The sequence below is a fragment of the Neolamprologus brichardi genome, chromosome 5, assembly GCF_056152115.1.
Source record: "Neolamprologus brichardi isolate AB-2024 chromosome 5, ASM5615211v1, whole genome shotgun sequence".
In the NCBI taxonomy this organism is placed as follows: Eukaryota; Metazoa; Chordata; class Actinopteri; order Cichliformes; family Cichlidae; genus Neolamprologus; species Neolamprologus brichardi.
This window is the reverse complement of record NC_142108.1, coordinates 9,742,083-9,760,790: the sequence shown is the minus strand read 5'-3', so window position 1 is coordinate 9,760,790 and position 18,708 is coordinate 9,742,083. Positions and strand designations below refer to the sequence as shown.

Sequence of the window (18,708 nt, the reverse complement as noted above, 5' to 3'; positions counted from 1 at the left end):
TGATCAACAATTAATTACCACATAATCCAGAAAAGTGCTGAATATCACGTAATAATGATGCATAAAAGTCAGTGCCCTAAGGGTGAAATTATTTTCTGGACATGGTAGCGAAGATTCAGTGAATTTATGACCTTTGTAGTAGAAGTGCTCTCCCTAAAGACTTGACCACACTTCCATATAATCCTCATGTGTTATACACGCAGCTGCAAGAACCCAGAAAGCTGAAAATAAGCAAACCTGGCAGTGCTTTAGCCAAGCTTCCACCCTTTATGCTTCCTATTACTGCAATAACAACATAACTGTATAACTGCAGCCACATTCTCATTACTACAACACGGGCACTCTCATTTATTACACATCTGCAAACATGAGATGATCGGGCAGCGTTCTCCAACCACACTTGGAGAAATTGTAATGTAATGAATTACACATAAGGGAGAAATTGCTGGATGTGATCACATCTAGACACAAAGAATAAAGGAACTCTCTGTGGCAGAAAGACAGAAAGAAAAAGAGCTTGGGAGACAAAGAGCAAAATGTTATTCCAGGTGAGCATTAGAACACTGGGCGGCGCTTCACTGCAGATCATTAAGAATGAGAGGAATGAAAATAAAAAATAAAGGCAGAAACCATTCAGTAGATGGAATATTAAAAGGCTACCGTCCCTGGAACGGTGCCCAGGACAATGTGTGCCAGTTGTTTGGATGTGGTCCACAAGTGCCCAGTCTAGTAGGGTAATTTATCTCCCTGTCCAATGCTGTGACTTTCCCCCTTGCTATTTAGCTTAATTAACTTGTACCATACATATGAAATGAGCTTTATACATGCCTGCAGAGGAGGTCAGACAAATCACAATGCCTGGTTAATGTGCACCAAGAACAGCAATTTCAACAACAAATATGATGTGATTATGAATAAATGATGGACATCTTAACTTAAGCTGGAAGAACACATTTTAATAAACATATACATATCGGTTTGTTGTCATGTGATGTTTACTGAATAGTGTGAACAAAATAAGTGTTTTTCATGAACGGCAATGAAACACTCTATTTGTGTTTGGCTTAGAAGCCAAGGTGACCACCTTAACCTGAGTTTTGGTCTGGTTCTCTTAGCAGGCTGAGGAGCTTCTCCATCTTCGCTACCTCCACTTCTGGTCCCTTAGGCAGCTCATGACCTTTCTTGGCCTATAGACATTACACACACACGCACACAAAACACACAAAACACACACACGTACAGATGAGAAATTACTTGACCTTATACTTACCAAGCACTGTGGGAAACCACAAACCCAGCAGGGAGTTAAAAAGGAGGGCAAGATAATAAAAGCAGACAAAAATTGAAATGGATGCAGGGTCAAAAGTAGCAGAGATTGTATGTTAGTCTATTGAATATAGTGAAATCTGCTATGGAGACTCAGAGCTACTGCCTAAAGGGCAAATTCAAAGCCATCTTCCAAAGTTATAGTGAGATGACATTAAATCCTCCTGGGTGTAGTAAAGCACAGCCTCATAAGAGCGATATAATATGGCACAGCTTTAGTTCTATTTTGCTGCAGGAGTTAATTTCACTTCTGTGAGAGGATATTTATTAGAAATTATCTTTATCAAAGCTCCTCTACAATTGTTACAGGCTTTACTCATACTTAATACGGCTTTGATTTAAGAGGCCAAACAGAATAAACCTCAAAAAGCCAAAGGTAAAAATAGAATGGCATGTGGGCACATTAATGAGCAGATGCAACAGTATGTATTAACCAATGATATACTTGTATCCATCTGTTACACTGTAACTACCAATCCACATTAGATATTACTTCATCCAAATCATTATATTCAACAAAAAAGGACATTTGTTGATTAGGCCATCCCCTGCAGGTATTGACTACACCCTGTTGCAAATCTCTGTGTTGCGATGAAGTTTAAGCCTTCTAAAGTGCTGTGGTATTTTAAATAAAAAAAAGAGTATTTCTGTGTAATTTTCTTGTGATTTTGAAATTTTAATTAAATTTTTTCCCTATACATTTTTATTACAACTTTAATCCTTTAACAGTACAATCTTAACATGGCTCAGTATGTATCCCTAATGCATCACTCAGATTACCATGGAAGCCACATGTGCGAAAGATGTAGAATTAAAAATGTATGTTATAAACAAATATTTGACTGTTTGTTAAAAGCAAATAGTAAAGAAGATGAATTACTTTAAGAAATCAATCCGAGAACACAGCTCAAAAATGCTATTGGGCATAACACCGTTAAAAATAAACAATTTCTGTTTTCATGCTAGTTAACGATCAAATGGGGCCCATGCAAATGCTTTTGAAATGATGAAAATGGAGGACTTTGTATTAAATTTATCTAAAAATTATATTAAAAAAGTGTCATTTTTCAAAAACCTATGGAAATAACTATGTAATCAATTCTGAAGCGAAGCATCTCGTGTGAACTTTTCATCTTACTAAAAGAAAACAGTAAGACGTTTGACAATTTGTTTACCAACTCAAACACAGTTAATATTAAAAGCAAAAAAAATGTATGTGCTGTACTATTTAACGTATCTGTATGTAGGTGGGATGCAGTGAATATTTCTAGAACTAGTCATAACTGAACATAGTGAAAAATGACAGCTGAGCAGCTAACGCCTCAATTTAACCCTGGAAAAAATATATTTGCTGTATATTTCGGTGTGGCTATTTTGACATTTGAAATAGTCAAAGGTGTTCCTCTGAAGAAAGACCATCATATCTCAAGATAATATATCTTGGCAGTGATGAGTTTTCACAGAGCAGAGTGAAAGGCTAAACTCAAAGTGAATAAAGCTTCAAAACTGATCTCAGTCATAAAGATTTTGTCTCAAATTGAATGTATCCGGATTTATTTTTCCAAATACTTATTTTTCTGGTTATTTTACCAAAAACATAAAACGCCAGACTTGTCTGTGTATAATATGAATGTGTACTAATTTTCTCCATTTACTGTAAGGCCTTCAATTTGATGTCTTCTCATTTTCTGGCAATACTACACAAATTATGTAGAAAACTAAATTTTAATATGGAAGTTTTATTTAAGAGGCAATAACGATAAGTCATAAAATACTTCATAATGCGACTTTTATGATCGACCCATCACTGATTTGTGGGCATGAAAGTAGGAGGCTGAGATGAGATGAATGCATTCATGTTGAAAACAGCTAAACAGTGTGTTGTACTGAACATACACAGGGTCATTTGATGTTAATGGACTCACTGAGTAACACGGCAGAATCTACTGGACAGTACAACTTTAACTTTGATATAAACACCACATATCTTCAGACAATTGTATGTAATGCTGTCTAGTTAGTGACTGTTTATTGCTGAGATGTGCATTGCATATTTTCTATTTTGGACACTAAAAGCTCCAGTTCATTCTGGAAAGTCCAAACAATGACTTAGAAACTGAGGAGAAGAGAAGAGCACTAAAAGATAACAGAAGGGTTGGACTGGTTTATAGTACTAGAGCCAAGACTGTGATCTACTTTATAGAAACCCTTACAATTGGTAAGTACAACACATTGGCTAGTTTGGCTAGACCACCTTTGGGTATATTTATAGGGCATTGTGCTCATCGTGGTAGTTTTGGTAGGCTAAGATATGAATTTTACAAGCTATATTATTGATAATATTAACTGTGGGTGTTACTGTCTTATGCTTATTTGCTTCAGTAGCTTCCAAATTGCTCTGAGCCCTGTCACTGGTGCTGAACTGAGCAATTATTCCCCAATTGTATGCTTTAGGGCTACGGTCTTAGGTCACTAATGAGGTAGTGTTGTGAGTGTGTGTATGTGTGTACATGCCTTATTATGCTGTACTTTTATAAACCGTGTTTATGCAGGCAGGTGAAAGGGACCTGTTTGTGTTTTGGCCATACCATGTATAATGCAGCATGCATATTACACTGGTCATTAGAATTTATTCTATTTTACATGCACCATTGTGAACAGTGCAAAGAAAGAATAGAGAGGCTGTAGGGCTGACTTTAAATGTGTCCTGATTAAAGTGTTGTGACTCAGCGTGCCACCCGGTTTCTTTTATGTTCAGACAGAGTGATGTGATTACTCCACAGCCCATTAACCATTAGCATAAGTGGCAACAGCGTCTTCAGGGACAAGTAAATTTTTGATTTATTTCATAGCTACAAGTTTAAAAATACGGTTTTACCTTTTTTTACTCTTCATTTTCTCCGTAATGTTTTAGCACTCTATGCCCTCACCATTTTAAAATCCCAAACTCAGAGCACAGAAAAAAAATGCTGTAAGCTTTCTTTTATATTGTAACTTTTCATATACTCATTCATTTACTAAGAACACTACACAATGAGGCTAATTGTTAACTGGGATAAATATAAAGGGAAAAAAGCAACAAAGGCAATTAGTAATGCTAATGGGGGGTGGGGGTGGGAGAGACTTGCTATTTAGTAAAATTAGCTCGGGGTCAGGACACTGGACTGAATGAATCATTTGATTTGCTTTAATTGATGTGGAACAAGTGGAAGTCGTGAATGGTGCTGTAAGCTTGTTAAGACTCTAACCTTCGGCTTCTTGCGGAGGTTGGGAGAGAGTTTGAAGCTGGTGACATAGCCTCGGTCATCACCCACTATGATGACAGGATGGATGGGATTAAACTCGACGTGGGTCAGCTTGGTCTTCTTTTTGTCCACCACCAGCTGCTGGCAGATCGCCTCGTATTTGTTGACGCTCAGGTCAAAAACATGAACCTGAAAAAGAGGAGCGATCATTTATCAATCTTTTAATAGTTGTGACCCTCTGATTAATTGACTCACGTTTCAGTGGTAGACCAAAACAACAATGTTTGTGTGTGCAACAAACCCACATCTCATAAACTGAGAACAACAATGGGAAGTATTCAGATATTTTAAGTAAGTAAGGCCTGCATGTGTTTCTGCTTTTGGTGGTGCACAGTTCTCTGCAGGGAGGCAAGACTGACCATCTGGTGAAAGGAAGGCTGTTCCTAGTAATTCAGTGAGTGTGCATTGCTGTCCACATGAGCATGTGTGTTTTGTGCACTGTGTTGGCAGGTCCAAGATACCAATGAGTTTACAGCCATTGTTATCCAGAAGAAACCAGATCACAGATTTCTTTCTGTTTGAGTGCATTTTAGACGATTCCACTGCAAAGCGCAGCCCACTCCTTTTATCAGAAAGATGACTGTGCGTGGATCACTTGGATTCACACTGTCTGTGTGCATCAGTTACACACAAAGTGTCATAGTCATAATTTGTAACCAATCATCATACTCCACTAGGGCATGGTGACTTTCTGCAACCTCTTGTCACTGCAGCCATTAACTACGGTGTTTTTGCTGTTCACATTTAAGCACTAATGTAAAATTAGTCATGCCTGATTGCAGGGCACAGACTACATCTGTAATTCATGCAAAACTTGAAGCAGAGAGACATTTTACTGTGATGAATTTATACTTCTAAAGTGCCAAACCTATACTGGAAAGAACAAAGCTTTATGTAATAATGATTTTTAATAGTTTAATAGTTTAACCACTGTAATAATTTCATTGCAGACTCGGTGGTAATGAAATCAAATGTGCAAAGGACTAAAATGCCTCAGAGCAAACTTCACTTAACTTGCATTGACAATTACATCACTTTTTTTTTTCACTTGACCAATCCAACATTTTTGATGGTAATCCAAAAATTGCACAAAAGTTATGCTAAATAAAAAGATGCAGCAGTCTGTGTGCTAAAGGTTAACAGCAGATGCATGGGAAGCAAATATGGACTTGAAGGCTAATAATGTGCAGATGAGTCTGGACTTTTTATTATTTCATGCTGACACTTTATTTCCCTGACAGTCGGCTCAGATGGAGAGGCAGGGACAGATAGAGCGAAGAGATATTTGTTTGCACCACACAAGTCTGTGTCATTCTTACACCTCAGCCCGCCAGGCAAGTCATTATCCTTATGAACCCATGCACACAAGCAAGTACACACACATGCTCTCTCTCTCTCTCTCTCTCTCACACACACACACACACACACACACACACACACACACACACACACACACACACACACAGTGCCTGACATTTTATAGTGTGGAGGCAACAGCAGCAGGTCAGGTTATCATCAACAGTATATACACGTCAGGGAGGACACAACTCATGCTGAGTCACTCAAGGCTAATCAGACACTTGTCACAGAAAATTGCAAATGTACTGCAAGGAGACTGGTATCCTAGGGAAGATTATGCCAATTAACATCATGCACTGAGAACCCGACAGGGAATGTGATTCTGCTGTCATTTTGTCATTCTTTAAAGTCTGAACTATTAGTGCCTGCATACTCAGTAATCATCAAATATGTAGAGCTGTTTATGCCAAAGCATCCCTAAAACCAGTCTAACCAGATCCATTCAATTTTGAGCTCAGCACACTGGGAAAAAAGGGTAAATTACAATCTTGGCACTTCTGGTTTCTAAAGAACAGATATTATGTGAAATATATGCCAACTCATGAACTTAAAATGAGTTTTTTAAATGGTTAAAAATAGCCTTTGATCCAGTTTTAGAGACTAAAATAACCACGAATCACAAACGTTCTAGATATCTTCGTTCATAGAAGATATTTACAATTAAAGTGTTGATATATGCATTGCTCCCACAAGTAACAATATGTATAACTAAGATGACAAATTGTGAATTTGGTGTGAAAATGGATGGTTTCTCGCATAAATGTCTGATCAAGACTTGGGCTTGGATGTAAAATCATTTGCATAATTATGATAGTGGGCATACTACAGGGCATATTGTGACCGAATCCTGGCACTGGAGAGGACGAGACACACATGCACACACTGCCACATAAGGTGTCTCTCAAATTGCTCATCTCTCATTTCCTCCCTGCCACTCTCACTCGACTTCACACTGGCACGCTGGACAGGAAATGTGTCAGACACAACACTCTGGACTTTTATAATGTGGCGCAGGCTGTGAAGACAAACAGATGGGGACAGCTTGCAGCCATACTAAGAAAATATGTGGAGATAAGCAGCACAGCATCCAGTGAAATTACTTTTGGCTGAAATCAATAACTACTGGGAGAGCAGGAAGCGCTTTTGCTACATGAAGCCGTGTTTGAACAAACTTGATTGCCTGAGGCTAGACCGAGGGCTTAGCCAACTGAGTCTATAACTATATTATGAGGATAATAATAAAGTGGGTGGCAGGTGGTAGCTGGTGCTGCTGTTTGTTATCTCACATGTTCAGTCTGGAAAGTGTCAAGCTTGAGACATGGGATAACTAACGTTATTGGCTTTGTCAATCTGTTTCGAACATAGGTAACCTTCACATCTATGTACCTGATGACAGCTGACAGGTTCAAATGCCATTGAATTAAAGGAAAGAAGTGCAAGTCTAAAAAGGGACTTCGGGTAAGCAGCACGTGTGGTGGCTGCAATCACAGTTTTCAGACAAGCTTTTGGTTACTGGTTGTGTTCTCATAATCTGTAACGCTAAACTATGAATATATTATATTTCATATGTAACCACACTATTAATCAATTAGCTTGACACAGTTGTGATATCTACATTTTTCTAGTCCTATCAATCAAGCATTCTTGATAAAGCTAAGGATAATCCACACACTGTAGTTTAGACGAGTATTTCTTGGGCCAAAACATGCAAAATCTATTCGGCTCATGCTGCGGGTTGCAAAATTTAGGAAATAATGTAGAGAGACTCTTACTGTTCCATCTGTTGTTACAACAGCAAATACAGTGGACGAGTATGGAGACCAGGCAACATCCCCAACCGCTGCTTGTAGGTCAAAGACGAACATTGGAGTGCTGGAAAAACATCGAAACATTATATCAGAGAGGGAAATATGATTTTCAGTATACCGCATGAGACACAACATGTCTATAAAATTTAGACAAGAACACTTACTTGTTAGAGTCTACAGAGAGAAAGACTCTCAGTGTAAAGGTATGACCTGTTGCCATAAAGAACAAATTGGTTTCGTAACATAAAGCAGAACTTTATTTCTATGATCCACCTGTTTCCAGACACCGATGCCTAATCAGGGCCAGTCAGAGAAAATGTATGGACATCAAACAGAAGGTTGCTTCACACCATTTCTCCTCATTATTAACTTGTGGAACACTACTGGAAAAAAGATCATGAAATGAGACATTTCTAAGAGTTGGAACTGGGTACCTGCAGGTCTTGTTTAAATATTGAGAAGAAAGAGAGCGTGTGCGCGTGTCTGTGAAAGTGAGCAAAAAGTAAGTAACACTTTTATATGTTGTAACTTTGCTAACACTTTAAAACAATTTGCGCATGCAGCATGTGGGTAACTGTTGTTTGATTTACTACGGCAGGACCTAATTATCTAACAAACACCTGAGACAGCCTTCTAGGCAGCTTCTGCAGTGAAGCAGAGCTCAAACGGCTCTGCTCAGAGTTAAGCATGCTTACTTTCAGCCAGATAAGACGAAAAAAAAAACCCAGCGTAATTTTGGGTGTTGAAAAATGCTTCAGCAAATCAATCCATGTCAAACAGGACAGCAAACACAGCCCTAACTCCATACTTCCTGAAACTTAACAAATTGTGTTCCTTTATTACTAAAATCTATGATCTGCTTTTCACAGTTCACAGTTTCCCACCACCCAAACTTTTTTTCTTTTGGCTACAGACAGTACACTCAAATATTCACAAGTTGGACAAGTGGTGAAATAATATGAGTGGCTGGTGGAACTAAAAAAGATGCTCTCTTGCCATTGTTTGTAGAAGCCGTTGTAACTGATTACTTTGCATCCTAGGTGACAGACACAATGAGTGTAAATCTGTTGTGAGTCTTCGATGCACAACATGCACATGGCTAGGTGTAGAATATGTATAAAATAAGGTGCAAATTGTTAATAAATCTGACACAGAGTCATTTATGAGATGTTTGTTTACAGCTGAATAGTACTGCACCCTCCTGTAAATGAAGAGGCAGAGCTACCAGGATTCAAGGTTTCCATCCAAGTTGTTAATTACAAAAGTGCATATTTTGCAGACTTTTTATGTGATTAATAGACTTGATGCATCACATTTATATAGCGACAAAGACCTCAGTTCATTTGGGAATAGCTAATGACATCTCTGACAGTTTCACAGGATAGATGAGCCTCAGCAAAAGCAGGGCTCCCACACCTCCCACCTATGTGGTAGAGTTTACGAAAAGTTGTTTTAGCCATATCTTTTTTCTCCAGAAAACAATGTCCCTTGTATCTTTAGGGTACTTTATTGCAAATCATACTTGAAAGCCCTATCTCTAATAATGGGCTGATGATTACTATCATTATTCATTCAAGCAGCCTGTGTTGGCAAGTCGTGGGAGGCACTTTGGATTAGTCAAATAAAGTCAGGAAATGATGCTGGGCCACGATGGCTATAAGAAGGTAATAAAGACTAATATGCAATACAAAAAGCTTGCAGGACTGATAATTACCTTTTCCTTCTTCACTGAATAGACACAGATAGATATTTATAAGCGAATTAGTAGAGTTGCTAAGGATGATGACATAAAGATTTTACTTGTACTGCTACTCTATAACTAGCTGCAACATATGTTTCCTGTTAAACAAAAGAATGTCTCATATATTTTCCTTCAGCTAGAAGAAGAATGAGGATGAATGAGATTATTATCATGTCGTCTTCAGTTTCCTGCTGTTAGGCGACAGAAGTGTCACCAGGTGTGTTCTTCTGCTGCTGTAGCCCATCTGCATCAACTGCAAATAACTTGGTTGTGACGGGTGAGTGATTGTTTGAGTTACTGTTCATTCTTCTAGCATCAACAAGGCATCACTTGATATTTTTCAAATTATTCTCTGTAAAGCCCAGTAGATCAGACGCAGTGAGTGTAAAGTGTCTACAGTGCAAATTATGCCATATTTACAGCTGGTGCAAGTATCTTTCACAGTATCACTTTGTTTGAGTCTTACTTGATGGTATGGTCCCAGATTTTGACAGTCCAGTCTGAACTACAAGAGACGAAAACCTTTGGATGGAAGTAGTTCCACTTTACGGTATCCACCGCCATGCTGTGGGCATCGTAGGTCTCCAGAAACTGGCTTGAGTAAGTCTTAGAGCACTGAGAAAAGAAGGCAAAGTCTTAATTTGGGCCACATATACGGTATAAACAAAATGTAGTTTTTTCATTGTCTGACATCACCAACTTCAGTTACCAAAGTTTGAATAACAACACTGTGCTGAAGGATTGTTAAATAGTCAGAAGACAACTACAAAACAACTTACTGCATTACTATAAAGGTATCTAATTAAAGCCAATAATTTTAATATTTTGATTTTGTTAAAATGTAAACATTTCCTCACTCAAAAGTGGTAGTTTTAAGGACTCATATACCTGATTGGTGTCTCCAGTGTATTAAACATGTGAAGAGTCTGTACCTCCATGTTTGTCAAGTTTGTCAAGATATTTCAACATGTCCATGACTTGAGCTACATTTCTAAAATGAAATGATGAAAAACCTAAAATTGAATATTTGTTTGAGAATATTTTACATATCTGGGTAGAGTTTTTCACTGACAGCTAATATAAAAAGTCTTTCAAGTACAATAGCTTGTTTTAATCTAGAGTAATAATTACAATTCACTTTAGCTCAACTTTGAATTACCTTTTAGATTTTCTATGTTTGGCATTGACAGAAGAGAATTTAAAAAGGGCCGAATAGCAGCAGATTTATAGACAGGACAGGTTAGACAATCTGGGATAAAACCAGCTTTATAGGGTGTTGGTAAAACTGCTGAATTTCTGAGCGCTGGTAGATTGTTTGTTACAGAGCCCCGCAGGGGACATGGGAGAAAAAAAATTAAGGCAAAACTTTGTTTTGCGAGATCTCGCAAAAGTCCGTCTTAATTTTTTTTTCTCCCATGTCCCCTGCGGGGCTCCGTAGTTTGTTGACCTGCAGCCAAGTGAAAGATTTGTAATCTGTCCTCTTCTGGGGCTCTGCACTACGGAGCCCTACGGAGCCCCGCAGGGGACATGGGAGAAAAAAAAGATTAAGACGGACAAACTCGGGAGTTTTGCGAGATCTCGCAAAAGTTTTAGCCGCCAGCTCGAAGCCGACCGGGAGGTCGAGGCACGATGTGCCGGGAAAGCGGTGTTCCTCCCGGCTGTAGTAGGTCTCGACCTCCCGTTAGCTTTGAGCTAGTGGGTGTCAGATCTCCGAAAACGTCGGAGCACTTCTGCAAATATGTGATGTCTTGTAATCCGAGCAGGTATCTGATGTTTACACAACTACATTCACACCTCAAAATATCTTAAAGTGTATTTTGTGACCCAGAAAGAGTAATATTACAACTAAGTAGCTGCCGCCATTGTTGGAATTAGTTTTGCGAGATCCCGAGTTAGTTTTGCGAGATCTCGTAAAAGTTTTGCAAGATCTCGCAAAAGTCTGTCTTAATTTTTTTTTCTCCTATGTCCCCTGCGGGGCTCCTTATGTATATGCTTATTGTTTGTATTATAATTTGTAAAAAAAAATTCAATCAAGTCAAAGTACAACACAGCCAGCTAGTACATTAAATTAATGGCTGGTTTTACTTATTTGGGATTTAATCCTCAGGATCAAATGTTAATAATTTATTATCATAAATAATTTGATTTTACAATGCTGTCTTCTGAACAACATGGGAACAAGCCTGTGTGAGTAATTACAGAGAAATGACAAATTATCCTCAACATACATGATCACACTGCATTCTCTTTACGGCAATGTGAGATACTTCCCACTATGTTAATTTTCATCAACTTTTGCTCTTTGCATTAATAACTAAAGTGTTTAAACAGTTCTGTGCTAATAAATGAATATCAGGGTCCAGGAAACCTGAAAAAACAGTTTCAAACTGAGAAAACATTTTACTGATGTCCTAAAACTGTGGTTCCAAGCCAAAAAAATGTTCATCTCCCACCTTCAGGGTTATGGGTTTAGAAATTATCGCATTCACAAGATTTTCAGAAAAGTTGACCTCTGACCTCTCAAACTCATAATTTTTAGTAGACGCACCTATGATATCAGTTTGAAGCTCCGACATTATGTCACCTTGTTCTCAAGTTATCACATTCACAAACTTAGGTGTCCACACCACCTGCCCGCCTGGTGGGGTGATGACAATACTCCATCAGCCTTTTATGGGCAATGGGTAGAAACCTTCGAAACCAAAGTTAAACTGAATAAAATTATAATGAGAAAGATTGCATCAGAATACTTGTATTTATTTTCCCTACAAAAATCAACAAGAATCATTCATTTAATTTATTTAACACTATTATTTTCACCTGGATGACTCGCCACCTGCAGGGGTTTATACCCCTGCCAGTGGAGCTCACCTCACATTCGGGGGGCAAATGTCCTATAGTAACCAAACCATGCAGGGGAACAGCATAGAGGACAGAGGAAAGAGGCAGTTAGCCCAAAACTACTTCTTAAGGAGAGACATTAACTGCTTAAAATTAAGTCTATGAAGTTCCCAATCGTCACAAAACAAATTGCATGTTTAAATGTCTAGTTGTTTACTTCTGAGTACCAAGTGTACCAAGAACAAAATGAGAAACCATCCTTCAGAACAGATAGGGGCAGATGGTGTAAAGCCATGATTATCCTTAAGGATTGTACAGACAGACAACAGCAAGATAAACTAAATTACCACATTGTTTGATCAGAATGATAGCAGGGTGTAGCATGTATTACAATACCTTAGAATGCCTTTATTTATGCATATAAACTTTGTTTAGCAATAAGGTTTATAATCTGATTTTCATATGAATTATAATGTATGCATTATAGACGCACACAGCTATAATGTGTACGTTTACTGATTCATACCTAATTTAAAACCACTGCTATGGCTCTTTAAAATAGTTAAATGAACTGAATCATTTTAAAGCTGTTTTGTCATTTTTAGGTTAATATCTGTGTCTGAATCTGCTTTGTGGTAAGAACTGAGCAATTTTATAGTAATTGGTGTTACTTTTATGGCCAATGTTACAGTACACAATTTCCAAAGCATGGTGTTTCTAAACAATAACCATGCAAAAAGGTGATGCTTTGTAGTTAATATGTAACCCTTTTAACATAAAAACCAAGGGACTGCCATAAAAGATTAATGTTAATAAGAATATATATTTTTTTATTCGTTACAAAACATAATACACTGATTATTATTAATATGGCGGTTAGATGAAAATTTGAATTTTACCTCTTATTATCTTGAAGTAGTTTTACTGAAACATGTTATGTGGGTTGTAAAATGGAGAATTGCCCTTTTCTAGTTTTCATCTAAACCTTTTTCCAGACCGTTGTTTACTAGCTTGTGCGCCCATCAACACCTCTGCAGTAACTGTGACCAAAGTCCTTCTCTGGTGTGATTCTGGTGAGAATCTGGAAGGAAGTGTCATTTTCATTCAACAATCATTATCTTGGAGCACTGACAAGGTTGGCACGCACACAGCTCTCTAAACAATGTTTTAAGCAGGTCACATTTACCAGTGAACAAAATCTGGCCTTTTTCTTGGATTTATCCATGTGGCTACAAAACCTGCATGAAATCCTTGATACATACCTTGTGTATTTTTCCCTCCTCTGTTCCAACTAGGAACATGTAGTCAATCTGTCTGTGGAAGTCGAATGATGTACCAGACGCTGTGAAAAAAGAACATTAAGGACCTTATTTAGACACGTTATTACAGACACCACCCTGATATACCAGACTGAAAGAATGTTGCATTCTTTTACCATCAATACAGTAACAACTATATTTGAGTGAAGCTTTACCAATGCTGGGAGCCTGTGCACCTTCTGGGCCCTCAGAAACTGCACAATTCAGTGTCAGTCTGATGATGTCTGTGAAAACCAGCTCATTCTGCAATCATGTAAACACACAGTGCTTCTTCTTTAGATATATACAAATACAAAAGCCAAAGCAACCTGCTTTTGTGCAGTGGACATGAGAAATTTGAACCTAATTTGAGTGCAAGCTACAGATATGATATGACAACAAAATGTATATCTCCTAACCTTGACGAGTGTCCAGGACACAACTCGGCCATCAGACGACACAGAATAGAAATTGTGGTTGCTGTCCATATCATCACTCTGCCAGCGGACCTAGAAAAACAAAGTACACTGTATTGGGTTGCAGTAGCATGAATGGCATGAGTGAAAGTAGGTTGTTCTTAGTGCTATTTTCAGCTCTCAAAATGGCAAAATGCATAAGTGGACACAAAGTAAGCAAAGATGTGACAGAAATTAGACTGAACAGTGCACACATCCTGAATTTCTGTCACCCTATCCACCACTGTCATGCCATCCACTCGCACCTGCCAGACAGGATCTGTGTGCTTGCCAGTCTTGGCTGTACTCTTGTAAACAGGCTCCTGTCCCTCCTCCTTCAAGCTGTAGACAGCCACACAGCCATCGTAGAAGCCCACTGCCACCAGGTGGGAATGCTGTGCATGAATGTCGAGGCACATGACACCAGAACTGGTGGGGTAGATGTACTCTGGGAAGGCAGGGTTTTTCAGCGAGTAGAAGAGAAGCATGCCACATCCCTGTCTACTAAAGTTGTCTGGCCAAGAGAGGGACACAAGTGAGTGGTTTGCAAAAAAAGATAGATTATCAATTTACTGCATTTGTTTACAAAAAGAAAGAAAACACAATTTAGATAAATTTAAGTTGTCTAAGACGGTGACAGATGAGGTGCTTACTAACAGCTCTCTGCCTTTGAACTTACATGATCCCAATCCCACAGCAAAAAGATCCTGATATTTATTATTCCTGTAAGGGACAGGTGACTCAGTATCATGACAGCAGAGGAAACAAACAATCATTGAAATGCAGTCATCTCTCTGAGGTAACGTTGTAGAGCCAATGAGTCAACCTACCAGCAGAGGGCAGTGACAGACAGTGTCTTGGCTTTGTCATATTGAAACTTCCACAAGGGGAGAAGGGTTCCCTCCTGCTCCCTAAACTCATCAGAGGCATCCTCAAAGTATTTAAAATCTGAAACGGTATAGAAGGAGAGAAATTAGAGGAGAAGAAAAGAAATGAGAATGTCCTTGCTTGATTATGAAATCAGGCTGTAGTTCATTGTTGTTCATCATTGTTGTTCATCTGTTATGTACGATAACAAAACAAACCTTGTGCTATGTCATCAAATGTATTCTGACTGATCGTTCGTTCAAGGATCTTTGATGCCATGGTCCATTTGGTGACATCTTCACTCTGTAACAGAAATGTAACATTACACTGGATGAAAACACTGCAAAAACATGCAATAAACAATAAATATGACTATTATGAGAACATAAAAATTATGGTGTCATTTAGTGATTTTGTTTTATGATTAGCTCAGTGAAAACCCTTAGCATTAATATGGTGTTATATACATGGTTTGTATGGCAGCAAGATAAAGCTTCTTTTGTCTGCTCCTTTATTCACAAGGGGTTACCGTGGCAGCGGATGCCCTCCCTGAAAAAATCCCCAAGGACCTTGTGTCACCTCCCAGATTTTTTGATTGTTAAATGAATGTGTAAACCATGTTAAATGTAAATGTGCTAAAATACAAATATTAGATACATGTTGAGTTTAGGCTGTAAAGTTTTTCAGTCGTCAACTTACCTGAGTCTCCATCAGCATCACCTTTTTGCTTTTGCCATTATCTTTTTGTGAGTGCGTGCCTTTCTGCTTCTCTTTGTTTTTCTCTTGTTTCTGCAACTCCTGCACGTATGCATCATAGATCTCCCACTGCCAATAACAGAGTTATTACCATCAAATGATAGGGGAACAAATATTCACTGATGCTCAACAGAGAGAAAACAAATGTGGTCTAAACATATCCTTTGATCACATCAGGGAATCCAGTACCTGATTAGCAGTAGCAGAGAAGCTGCTTCGTGGAGGAGGTTCAGTCTGGCAGATTCTATCCTGCAAGGAAATTAAGAATGACTTCACTGAAACTTTTGAGTTTATGTTAATCTCTCTATCTACTCATTGAAACTGTTTTTAATGCAAAAGCAAATACGTCAACCATTGCACAAAATACTGGCTTTGCCTCTCCTACCTACCCTCATTGGATTATTGAGAGTCTGAGAGGCTCGATTACTGAAGTTAAACTGGTTAGTCACTTTTGGCTCTTTCTTGTTGATTCTGGAGGCAGCACTGTCTGGTCTGTCCTCATCGCCAGCTTCCTCCACGTCCCCTCCATCCACTACAGGATTAACCTGTGGAAAACCAACAAACAGATATTTGTAGCGCAAGTCAAACTTTGACTAATTTACGCTTTAAAGAGTTACATTTAGGAAAAGATTTATTTTATAATTTTTTTTCACCGAGGTTTCTGCTTTCTCCTCTTCAGACTCTGCTGTGGCATCAACTGTTGCAATCTCTAGACACATTAAAAAAATCTATTATATCTCTGATATCTCACTATTGGGATCTCACTTTTTGCGAAACAGGGTATTTCTCACATTTTATGTTGCAAGGCAAAAGTGACACCTTGAGGCATCAAGTGTCAACTACAACAGAGGGGAAAATATAAGACTACAGGCAACAAATTCTGAGAATAAATCATTAGTTTTTGGGTTTGTTTGTTCTTTTGACTACAGAGTGAAAGCCTTAAGCAACCCTCATTTCTTTATATTTTGTTTTTCAATGAGCCAGACTTTCTTATAAGTTTTTAAAGTGGTTTTAAGCAATATTTTCCAAAAGAAGTATGAGCTAAAAACTTGCCATATCTCAGCATAGTGTGCAGTGTGTCCTTAAAAAATCAGAGAAAACTGGACAAGTGGAGAGTGTCAAGAAGCCATTTTTAACAACACAAGGGAACTGGGGAGCAACTTATACAAGAACTGCATTAAAAATCAGTGGAAACAGGTTTTATAGAGTAATGAATCCCAGTTTTAAAGTTTTTGGTTGACATCGTCATCACTATGTATGGAGGAAGTCCATTACTATACTGTAGTAAATACAGTATTGTTTTTACTACAGCTACTACTCCTACTGCTATATTTACTATATGTATATAATGCATTTCCATTTCCTTTTCAATAAATGTTCAATTAATGTCTTATTTTTCCTGCAAAATATAAAGAAATACAGGGTGGTTAAAGACTTTTTGACTTATCTAATATATCATGTATATAAAGTAGAGCAAAATCTATACATATTATCCTCTATTGTAGGATGCTTCAGTAAATACCTTGAGCTAAGCCTTCCTTGACCCTAAGTTTACGAGCCTCTTCAGAGTCTTGATGCACAAGGCTGCCCTCTAAAACAAAGTGAACCGCCATCTGATCCACAACATTGATAGGCTTGTAGGAACGCTCCTGAGAGAAACCCGAAAGAAAAATATCATGAAATGTGCTTGTTTAGTCTGGTCATAAATTAAAAGAGAGAAGAGAAGCGAATGCATGGGGACTACCTGCATAGATTGTATCAAATTATTTGAGATGAAACAAATAACACTTGCGGCAAACAAGTTATTCTTATGCTAAACGTAAGAGGCTCACAGTGAAGCAATTATCAGTCTACAGTCCACATCTTAATCTGTATTTTGTATACTTTCATTGCATCTATAAACAGTGATTTTGATTTTTACATCTGGATCTAGCTTCTTTACCTTGAAGCTGTAGCGGACAATATTTTGAGGGGCGTGTGGGTTGTTTGCAGTCAAAATCCTTGTGATCTCCTCCTTCAGCTCCTATTCATTATCAACATAGAGAGATCCTTAACACAAGGACAATTAATTTAATTATAGCTTACAATTTTAATATAGGCACTGAATGATAAAGAACAACATCAAAGTCTGCGCAAATTTCTTCAGTTCAGTCCACATGGTTGTCTTAAACCTGAGAAATGAGTATTTCCATCCTTCTCTTACAGCCTCAGTAAGCTCCATCTGATCTGGAGGCCTCACAAGGGCTTTCCCCTGAGACCACTCCTCCCATCCAGTCCCCGTCTCCACAGCCTCTTCCTCATCCTGTAACGTTGCATAGAGAAGACATTTATGAATAAAAATCACATTATGTTATGATATAGTATATTCATCACTCTTCTCTTTCCGTCACCCAAACGCCAAAACCTATCCAATAAACACACAAACCTTTTTCTTAGTGGCAGCTTTCGTTGACTTTGCTCCAGGTACCTTCTGAACGTTTGACCCCTGTGCGAAAATAACCAACAATCAGCTATACGGTGGGTTATATTACAGTAGGTCCTTAACAATTGCTTTACTTATCCGTGAAGCTACACCATGAATATTCTAGTTAGCTAATTCAGGCCAGCTAAACTGAGCTGACGTTTACCTTCCTTGCAAACGCTGCGTTGTTGTTAGGCACCGGCATTTTCAATTTGATTTTTAAAGCTAGTTTATAAAGTTCGAAAGAAAAAAGGGAAAAACTAAACAAAATTAAACTAGTTAAAAGCTAAAAAAAAAGAATAGAAAAGAAAAGAAAGAAAGAACAAGGGGCTGTCTGCTAGTAGCCTGCTGCTGTATATAGGTTGTCAAGACAACCAGTTTTGGTTGGCGCAGAGCCGGAGACTGCTGGATGTGTTCAGTCCCTCAGACAACTATTGAACATTTTTATTAGTGAACTTTTTTAGCAGTATTATTCTAATTTTATCAGCTAA

At 38.2% G+C, this 18,708-nt stretch overlaps 1 protein-coding gene across 1 annotated transcript; it reads right to left on the bottom strand.

Moving 5' to 3' along the window:
- Nucleotides 1-935: 935 nt before the first annotated feature.
- dnai1.2 (dynein, axonemal, intermediate chain 1, paralog 2) lies at nucleotides 936-18,612 on the bottom strand. The gene is made up of 20 exons (XM_006784542.3): nucleotides 18,384-18,612; nucleotides 18,182-18,241; nucleotides 17,960-18,058; nucleotides 17,699-17,779; nucleotides 17,279-17,405; nucleotides 16,410-16,465; nucleotides 16,146-16,301; nucleotides 15,946-16,005; nucleotides 15,700-15,825; nucleotides 15,219-15,303; nucleotides 14,964-15,081; nucleotides 14,813-14,856; nucleotides 14,400-14,647; nucleotides 14,098-14,187; nucleotides 13,855-13,942; nucleotides 13,643-13,722; nucleotides 10,006-10,154; nucleotides 7,763-7,862; nucleotides 4,575-4,760; nucleotides 936-1,187 (listed from the first exon to the last, which is right to left on the bottom strand). Exons 1-20 carry the CDS (start codon nucleotides 18,420-18,422, stop codon nucleotides 1,086-1,088), a joined length of 2,094 nt encoding a protein of 697 aa, XP_006784605.1. The 5' UTR covers nucleotides 18,423-18,612; the 3' UTR covers nucleotides 936-1,085.
- Nucleotides 18,613-18,708: the final 96 nt, after the last annotated feature.

Excerpts from the sequence above, each read along its gene's own strand:
- dnai1.2 (XM_006784542.3), bottom strand. The coding sequence starts at position 18,422 with ATGCCGGTGCCTAACAACAACGCAGCGTTTGCAAGGAAG. Across the intron at positions 17,406-17,698 it reads TTGTCCGCTACAGCTTCAAG|GAGCGTTCCTACAAGCCTAT; the intron begins GTAAAGAAGCTA and ends GGTTTCTCTCAG. Across the intron at positions 7,863-10,005 it reads ATCTGGGACCATACCATCAA|CACTCCAATGTTCGTCTTTG; the intron begins GTAAGACTCAAA and ends ATGTTTTTCCAG.